The sequence below is a fragment of the Morus notabilis genome, unplaced genomic scaffold, assembly GCF_000414095.1.
Source record: "Morus notabilis unplaced genomic scaffold, ASM41409v2 Scaffold438, whole genome shotgun sequence".
Taxonomy (NCBI): Eukaryota; Viridiplantae; Streptophyta; class Magnoliopsida; order Rosales; family Moraceae; genus Morus; species Morus notabilis.
In genome coordinates, this window is record NW_010365011.1 from 210,994 (window position 1) to 221,278 (window position 10,285).

The 10,285-nt window shown below is 30.9% G+C and overlaps 1 protein-coding gene across 1 annotated transcript; it reads right to left on the reverse strand.

Annotated features, from left to right (window-relative positions):
* Positions 1 to 5,548: 5,548 nt before the first annotated feature.
* Positions 5,549 to 7,906, reverse strand: LOC21390531 (ninja-family protein Os07g0602900). The gene is made up of 2 exons (XM_010107203.2): positions 7,240 to 7,906; positions 5,549 to 6,274 (listed from the first exon to the last, which is right to left on the reverse strand). Exons 1-2 carry the CDS (start codon positions 7,775 to 7,777, stop codon positions 5,868 to 5,870), a joined length of 945 nt encoding a protein of 314 aa, XP_010105505.1. The 5' UTR covers positions 7,778 to 7,906; the 3' UTR covers positions 5,549 to 5,867.
* Positions 7,907 to 10,285: the final 2,379 nt, after the last annotated feature.

The window sequence follows — 10,285 nt, forward strand, 5'->3', positions numbered from 1 at the left end:
CTCTCTGTTCTCTCGGACTCCCTCTCTCCGTTTCCAGCTAGTTTCTCCTGCGATTGTCGGCGGCGGAGTCTCTCCTCTCTTTCTGTTCTCTCGGTGTTGGTGGTTTTGTTCGCGTTAGGGTTTCCAGATTTCGTCATTGGCTGAGACCGGATCTGGTTGGAGCTCACCATCTCTGCATCTATAAGTACTCCATTGAGTTTTTTTTTTTTTTTGAATGTCGATTTGGTGTCTGGCTTGATGAATTTTTTGTAAATTTTTTTTTCTACTATGTAAACCCTTTGTTTATCCTCATTAAAGGTTTGCTTCACAAATATTGATGTTATTTAAATTACAAGTTAGATTGTGTTGAAAAGTTTCTACTTTATGTTGATTTTTTGTTTCAACAATTGTGTTTTTCTTAACTTTCTTAGGGATTTGAGTGAAGTAGAAACTAAGCAAAAGACGCTTGAGGAGATTTTTTTATTATTTTAAATTCTAAAATTAGGAATATAAAAGCTTGATTTTGAATTGAAAATTTGATGGGATTTGTTGGTTTTGTTATCAGGCTATCAAGAACGCCCGAGAAACGGACGGGATGTCTCTACTTCGCGCTGTAAGCTTCTATTTTCTCTGTTTGGTGTTTACTTTCTTTCACTCTTTTTTTTTCTAAACCAAAAGATGAGAGAAAATGAATGAGAGAACGAATCTGATTGTTGTAGAATTATTTTTCTCTTCATTTGTTTTGTTTTAGGAGTTCTCATTGACGAATTATATGTACATTGTCAGTGTATTTTCTATAAAATTTTAGACTATTTTAGTGCTAATCTCTTCACTTCATTTTTCTCTTCTTCTAAGTTGGCTTTTTTGTGTGGGTAGTTGTAATCTCCATGGTAAATAAATTTATTACCAAATCGTTTTTATTTATTATATACCTTTATTAATTTAACAATATACTTTATAACATTAAAAAAATATTTATATATATTTTACAGGTATAGATTAATAATCCAAATTGAAGATCACACTAGAGACATGGAAGTTATCGCTTTTGGCAGAACCGCTCAGGCATGAATAAAAAAACCATGTTCTGCCTTAACAATTGACGAAGGCTTTACCGATCCATTTATAATACCACCAGCAATTGATTAGATCCGAGGCCAATTAAAAATCTTCCAAATCTTCTTTCAACAACGAGGCACCTAAATGAGCACAATAATTTCTAAAATATTTGAAGACATCCATATTCCATCATCGCCACCAAAACAGTTAACTACAGGAACAGAAGATCCACAAAGGTAAATAATATTTATTTATCTTTTTTCAACTATACATAAAAAAGATTTATATTATGTTGATCACATTTTTAAAAAGCTTCTCCTTTTACAGCCCACAACTAATACCAATAGCACAACTATCAACACCTTCCACAATTGATCCACACACTCTGACACCAAAAAAATATGGTACAAGGTAAGTCACATTTAACATAATCTATATTATGAACTAATTTAAATACATACATAAAAATAATTCCATTTTTACAACCCTGAATCAAGAATAACAAGAAAATATGCAAAACGTCCAAAAACAAGATAATATAAATATTTTTATAATATTTATTTCATATTATAGAATTTAAACATCTTTATTTTTCTTAACACTTATATTTACAAACATATTGATCATTTTTATATTTGCAGCTGAAATAAATGAAGCGCTCAAGAAACACAATAGCATTGTATTTTATTTTGTACAATATATATATATATATATACACTATATACATGTGTGTGTAAATATGTTCATACAAATTTTATATCTATCATATAATACAATACTATATAATATATGTATATACATAAATACATTTTAAATATATCTATCATATAATAAAATATTGTATTCCACAGGAACGCGCGGAATAGAGGCTCGTATATATCTAATCACATACAACAGTTCTTCTGTATCCAGCTAGTCCAGGGAGGATTTTTAACAAACTATTTTAGTGGAATTTGTCTGTTGGTTAATTAAATAGTTAATCCCTCTGTATTTCTTCTGTCTATCGTTGCTTGGTGCATTTGGGCCTTTTTGTTTTCATTAATGGTTAAAATTAGATTCCTTTTCCTTAAATAAAAAAAAAAAAAAGAGGGAAATAGGTCAAGATTTGAGATGAATTAAAATTAATAGGTCAATAGTTTACATAAGTTAATAAATAGACCAAATTACTGTTTTTATCCATAACTTGTCTGGTTATAAACCATAACTTAATAAGTTATTGTCTATTTTTATTCATAACTTGTCTGGCTATGAACCATAACTTGACAAGTTTGTCCATAACTTATCTGATTATAAATCATAACTTAACAAGTTATGACTTATTAATTTCTATAACTAAAATTTGACCTATATACTTTCTTAAACTTTTTGTTTTCATTAATGGTTAAAATTAGATTCCTTTTCCTTAAAAAAAAAAAAAAAAAAAAAAAAAAAAAAAAAAAAAAAAAAAAGGGGAAAAAAAAAAAAAAAAAAAAAAGAAAGAAAGAAAGAGGGAAATAGGTCAAGATTTGAGATGAATTAAAATTAATAGGTTAATAGTTTACATAAGTTAATAAAAGACCAAATTACTGTTTTTATTCATAACTTGTCTGGTTATAAACCATAAATTAATAAGTTATTGACATTTTTATCCATAACTTGTCTGACTATGAACCATAACTTGACAAGTTTATCCATAACTTATCTAGTTATAAATCATAACTTAACAAGTTATGACTTATTATTTTCTATAACTAAAATTTAACCTATATACTTTCTTAAACTTTTCATATTGTTTATTTTCTACTATTCCGAAAAAAAAAATATAAGTTTGTCTGATAAATAACAAACTTCTTGTTTGGTCTTTCATCAGCCAAAAGAAAGAAGTAGACAATTCTTTGGTCTGTCGAATCCGTAAGCTATTAATAAATAAACCTTACGGAGCAAAAAAAAATGAAAAAGAATGAATAAACCATAATTTGCTGGTCAGGAAATTTATTTTAGATCTATTTTGTCTAATTAATGACCGAAGTGTCATTTATTTTATGTTCTTTTCTCCTATCACTTGGGCTTTCATTCAAAAAGGACCAATTTGATCGATTAACAAAACAATTTTGTATCAATTACAAACCAGTTTCTTTTTTGTTTATTATTTAGGGCTAATATCTCTAGAAAGTGTATTTACCTTTTACTCTTAATTCATAATCTTTTTAATTAAATAATTATATTAATAAAAAAATATTTATCAAAAATAAAAAATAAAAATTTAGACTCGTGTATTCTTAAGAATAAATTTTATATTTTTTCTTAATTATTATTGTAAGGGAAAAAAGAAATAGGTCTATTCAGTACGATACAAATTATTGGTCTGGCTTTAAATTAAGCCCATTAGTTCATTAGTTTGGTTTTGTTTAGGCCTAAGGCCCATATCTCTATTGGCCTAACCTTTAGTGCCCATATCTTTCGAACCTCATAGAGTGCTTTTTCATTGATACACAACTCTAGGAGACAAATACCCTTAAAGTATATCACACAGAATTTTTATTTTTTATTTTTAATTAATAATCTTTTTAATCAACTAACGATACTAATAAATGAGGGTAAAAATTTAGATCTATGTATTTTTAAGAGTAAATTTTGTAATTTTCTCTTTGTTTTTTTTTTGTTGTGTGTTTTTTTTTTTTTAATTTTCTTTTAGAGTTCTTACTTTTAAGTTGAGAGATTTTGAGTGTATTCAAGATTTGGGTGGTGAGAAATACTTGTCAAACTTGTGTAATCTCTTTTAGTTTATAGTGGAATTTTTTTGTCATTCTTGCACGGAGGTAGGCCAAAAACTAAAATTTTTGCGTCTATTGCATTTTCTGTTATTTATATTTTAACCTAAATATATTTTATTTGACATTTGAAACAACACAAATAACCAATTTCCTCCCAATAAAAAAAAAATAAAATCAAGTTTGCTACATGATATTTCCATGCTTCCTACGAAGTAAAAACTAATACTACACTTCCAATTGTCTACTTTATTTTCTTTCTTCTAATTTGAAAACTTTTTATGAGGCCGCATTCATCTGCAAATCGACTTTATAAGGACGATAGAGGCACTTATCGTGTTTCGGTAATCAGTGGTGAGCCTCAGCCGGCCGCGGAAAAAATTTGGTGGGCGCATGCAACACATGTTGCTTCCATTAGATCAGTTGAGTTAAGTGTTTTGTTTGTCATAGAATTTCAAAAAGTACTGTAACGAGCTACGAACCATGTAGGCTGACTGGTTGATCAGATTCTTTGTTGTTCTGCTTAAAAAATAATTTTCATACCTAACTATGCAGAAAGCAACAATTAGATTGCCCAATTTTGTGTCATTGTACTTTAGATGTATTTCTTACTCAGTGAAATATTTTGTTTAGTTTGTGAGCGGTAAAAAAAGTTTATCAAGCCCATTCAGTTTGTTAATTTGAATTTTTAATTCGAGTTGAGATTGTGTGAGAACTTTTTACTGTAGCAAAAAAGTTAAATATGACTATTTCTGAGAGTTTTTTACTGTAACAAAACTCGAATCAGCGAAATGAACGGGACCTTAAGTTATGTGAGAGAGTATTAAAAAAAATCTACGAGTAAAACACAATTTTAAATAATCATATATAATTTTAAACTATCAAATCACACCTTTTTAAATTGTCATATGTAGTTCTATTTTTTTTTCCACTCTGATGTACAGTTTTATTCTATCAAATCACAACAAAATTACATTAAAATAAGAAAAGTATTAACGGAAATCTAGTAATTTTCAAGAATACTATAAAAAAGATAATACTACTTTATTTCTGCCATTAATTTTAAAATTATCATTTATGTTATTAATATTCTATTAGAATATTTTTCATATTCTATTATCATACGTTTCATATTTTATCAAAATATTTTTTAATGACATAAATAATATATTGATGAAAAACAATGATTACTCTTATAACTTTCTTGAAATCTAATAGTTTACCCTAGAAGCCCAAAAGATTTTGAGCTCGTGTTTGTTTATTTCAAGATGGAACAGAACCAACAATGGCATTACTTATTATAAAAATAAAAAAATAAAAAATAAAAAATAAAAAAGATGAAAGAGGGAAATAGGTCAAGACTTGAGATGAATTAAAATTAATAGGCTAATAGTTTACATAAATTAATAAATAGGCCAAATTACTATTTTCGTCTATAACTTGTCTAGTTATGAGCCATAACTTAACAAGTTACTATCCATAATTTAGCTGATTATGAACCATAACTTGACAAGTTTATCCATAACTTATCTGGTTATGAACCATAACTTGATAAGTTATGGCCTATTAATTTCTATAACTAAAAAATGGCCTATATACTTTCTTAAACTTTTCATATTGGCCTATTTCCTACTATTTCTAAAAAAAAAAAAAACACACACACACACACAACGGCATTTCTTGGTACCAAAGTGCATTATACAATCATATTAATAATAGACAACAGAAGGCACATTGAAACGACAGTGCAAAACTTGTCGTGATTTCATCATTGGAAGCCATTTCCAAAGAGTCCTCGTATAATAGTTGAGGAGAGAAGTACCAACAATTTGTTAATAAACCTTTTAGAGAGGACCACTAGAACAAAGGACATTAAACAGCTGATTTACCTTTTACTGATAATCTCTCTAAATTACCTAACTTAATAACCTTAAGCATAAGAGCATGAAAAATTAAATAAAGAGATTACAATAAATAAATAAATAAAAAAAAAGCTTTTTACGCTTAGGTTGGGCTTACTTATCATAATTTGTTAGCATTGTCTAAAATGGGGTGACAATGCCACCACCACTAACTGACCTACAAGGGGAGAGCAGTGCAGACATTGATGTGTCGCATCGGGTTCGTCACCTCCTTCCCGCCAGCGTGCTTGACGAACTCAGCCGGGGAGAGAAAATTTCCATGGCAAACACACACTATGCTCACTTGACCTTTGGTGTACTTGTAAAGAAACCCATCAATTCTTTTTCCATTAGGACCATCCCCAGTGGTTGTCACACTAGGCATTCTGTTCATCACATCCACCCAATTGTCCAAAACTTTCCCACTTGAAGCTTTGACCTTCTTCAGTGGATTCTGCTGCAGTTTATTGGTCTCTGAAGGGTTGACGAATTCGCCCCCATCAGACGCCTTTGAGAACATGGAAGGAGGTTCCGCGGTGTTCTTCAAACCGGTGTTGTCTCTTGCGGCAGTTAAACATTCTTGTCCTGTGTGAGTTGGTGTCACAAAAACTCATCAGTGATTGGTAAAGAATAATGCAGAAATGGAAAAGAAATAATACGAGTTTTTGGAAGTTGAGGCAAATAAAAAAAAAAAAAAAAATCACAAAATTCTCCCTCTTGAGAATTGAGACAATTCGGTGCTGCATATTCTTATGCATTTAACTGAGCAGGAAGAATTTACTAGACACATTTCTAGCAAAACATGGGATAGAAAGTTTTCCTCTTCTTTTAATCCAAATGGGCAAATTGATTTTGCACTAAAAAGCCCCATGAAGTATAAATTTCATTTATGCCAAATCACATCTAGAAGTTATAGTTGTGATTGTCCAATTTTAATCTTGGTTCTTGGTAACATTCTTTACAATAAGATTAAGTGTTTAGGAGTTTACTTTTTTGTTTCCTTTTTTAAAAAAATAAAAAAATAAATTGTTTAGGAGTTTGCTTATGTTATGCCCCAAAAGCTCAAACTCCAAGTCCAAAAAGAATACAAGTCTATAAAAGAATTTCTATGCACGAGACACACAGGCTTAGACATATGAATCAGACAATGATAAGCCAGTGTAAAAAATACCAGAACATGTGTACGGATATTACATTCTCAGAAAATTGCATATGCATTTTCTAAAAGAAGGAAAAAAAAAGTGCAACATGTTTTCTGTGTTCTGACACAACCAAGTACCCAAAACCAAGTAAGCAACTACTAAAGTACTGTTAAAACACTACAATACAAATTTACAATTTTTTAATCTAAACTTCAAATGAAAGAAAAATAATGTTGCATTATAATTTTAGTTCAAAATTCGTAACTCTCAAAAAAAAAAAAAAAAAAAAAAAAAAAAAAAAAAAAAAACCCCCCAATAAGGTAAGACTCCGCTACTAGGTTAAACTCCTAATGAACATGATAAAATAAAAAAATAAACAAGAAGAACAAAGAATCAAATAAAGCACACCTTGAATCTTACAAATGGCACGACTCAAAGCAGCATTCTTGGCCGCAGAAGTCGCCGCCCAGGCCGCCATCTCCGACTCCGGCGACATCTCTTCCTCAAATTCTTCCCTGAAACCTCTCTGCTTCTCGGCCAATCTCTTCTTAGCCGCCATTCTCCTCATATACTGCAAATCTCGAAGCCTGACCGCCTCTTCACCGTTACTATTACTCTCCGTCGGCAGCGAGCAAGACCTCGACAGAGAAAGAAACGGAATTTCTCTCCGGTGGGTCTCCGATTCTTCTCCGGCGATCGACGACGACCGCGCCAACGGATTTTGATTTTCCTTGGTGGGTTTCGCGTAGAGTCCTCCCAAAGAGAGGCAGAGATTGATTTCCGGTTCTTCGGATTCCGATTCCGAAGTCGATGAAGCCGATAATTGGGCCTTGTCGTTCGAATTCTCCGGCGAGAATCTCCAGAAAAAGTTTGTTGGGTTTTGTTCGTATTTCGGAAACGGCATCTGGGTCTGACCAAAGCTGATCACTTGGTTAACTTTAGCCATTTTCGAACTAATAAACTTTGATAAGACAGAAAAACTCAGAAACCCCAGATGAGATTTAAAGGACTAAACTGAAAGAGATAAGAAGAAGAGAACTTATCAGAAGAAGAAAACCCAAGAAAAAAGTTTTGGTTTCGGTTTTTTTTTTTTTTCCTGAAACAGAGTAAAAGCACCACGTGGTTATCAATGGCGGCGGCGGGGAGAGAGAGAGAGAGAGAGAGAGAGGAAAAAAAAAAAGAGTGGTTTTGTTGAATCATTTTACATTCATGTTGTTTCCGTTACTCTTTTATTATGAGTTTTCTGAGTGATTTGCAAGTTGCAGTGTAATATCTCAGTGCATCACCACCTGTGAACTAGCTGTATCCCTGTATGTATAGACGGGGTGTGATATGTCTGTCTGATCCAATCCAATGATGTTAATATGATGGGGACTGGTTTGTAATTTGGAGGGATTTTGGAGGGTAAATTCGGAAGAGAAAGCGGTCTATGTTGTGGGGTTGTGGGAGTTGGGATGAGAAAGGAGGGAGTAAGTTTTTACGTGGAGACACGTTTTGACCAAAGGACAAGGTAGACCACCCGCTAATTCCTAGACCCCTATGTCCACTTGCCCTTTTGATAGTATTTGGGAAAATTTTGGATACCGATAAAAAAAAATATCTTATGAGTAACCTTTATCACGGGGGAATTTTTACGGTGGGATTTAAACAAGGGGATTATTTTTTTTAATGGGAAATGCTATTTTATTTTACTGTTAAGAATACATTATTTTTTAATTATTAAATTAGTTTTTAATGATCTATATTAAAAATGTACAGAAGTCTCGTATTGCAATCACACCGTTGAAGCATTGATTCAGGATTAAAACACAATTCCTAATAAAATATCTTTCTCCACCATAAATGCACCCTTGAAGAAATGAATGCTCATATGTCTATTTTATTAGTTGTCGAATATATATTAGAAACTATTAGTTCGGTGTACTGTTTAATTTTGATGAGATTTAATTATTAGAAACATATATATATATATATAACGCATATGATGTCTTTCCCCTATTATAAACAATAAGAGTTATATTATATTTTTTTTAGTTTCGCATACATTTTTATTACGATTATTTTATACGACTTTAACCTTTTAAAAATGTATTATCAATAAGTATATTATCATAAAAAAAACTCTTTATTTTTGTGTCGTTCTGATAATATTATTGTGTTGTTAAAACGTTTACTGTGAATTGAGATGAAATTTGAATCATAATGATGAAATTGTATTACGTTACTTATTGTGTGTAATTTTTCAATCACAACTTCTCAACTTTAATTTAACAAGTTGACACAACACGACTTATAAAATATTCATGACATGAAATTAACTCATAAAACAAACCAACCTCGGAACTTGTAACTCATAATTGACTTGTGAACCCGTAAACAACATGAATTCCATATCATTTTAGATCCAATTTTGCACGAGTTTTAAAAAAAAAAAAAAAAAACAGAGAGTTTCTTTTAGTTTTAGAGTTTCTTATATTAAGTAACATTGAGATTGGTTTGTTGCAAATTTTAAATACTAAAAGTCTAAGTGCATGCATGAAATTTCTTTAAAAAATCAATATTTCAGCAACAATTGAAGCATGTTTGATTCGGGTCAAACACACAATTAATTCGGAAGTGATTCGTTCAAGAATAATGTCACGGGAGTTGGACTCAAATGACCCGTTCATTTCACCGATTCGAGTTTTGCTACAGTAAAAAGCTCTCATAAACAATCACATCTAACTTTTTTGTTACAGTAAAAAGCTCTCACATAAAATCACATCTCAACTCAAATTAAAAACTCGAATCAACGAACTAAATAAACTTGACCCGTTTCAATGAGTTGAGAATTTGTGAACACGAGACTTACCCATGCCTTTTTCTTTAACCCTAACCATAAGTAATTTGTGTTAGGGATGATAATTCGTATCACGTGTCATGTTTTGGTCATTTTTTCTTAAATTTACAATCAATCAGAATACAACCCGTGACATAAAATTTTTTTTAAAACCACAACACGAGCATGACACGACAACCTTACTGGTTGACACGACACGACATGAAAATAACCCGTGACATGAAATTGACCCGTGAACCCGAAATTGACACGAAAATGATGTACTTTTCTTTAATTTCTTACATATTAGAAATAAATTAAAATTCATAACACGCTAAAATATAATAACGTCCATCAATACTAAGCAAAAAATAGTATAAGATTTTGAGTATGACTATCATAATATCAAAGTTCATAATAAAATTAAAAATATGCAATTAAAAAAATATATTTTTTTAGTTTTTTACGAGTTTCGTGTCGTGTTTGAGTTAAACAGGTCCAACCCAAAATTACCTTGTGTTTTTCGTGTCAATTTTAGGTCGATTTAATTCTGCGTCAACCCACTGTTTTCTCAAACTTAACCCACGAAATTCGTGCTGTTTTTGAGTTGTGTTATTGTATCGTGACTCATATTAC

Coding starts and splice junctions, on each gene's coding strand:
- LOC21390531 (XM_010107203.2), bottom strand. CDS start 7,777: ATGGCTAAAGTTAACCAAGTGATCAGCTTTGGTCAGACCCAGATGCCG. Junction 6,275..7,239: donor TGCCATTTGTAAGATTCAAG/GTGTGCTTTATT, acceptor CAACTCACACAG/GACAAGAATGTTTAACTGCC.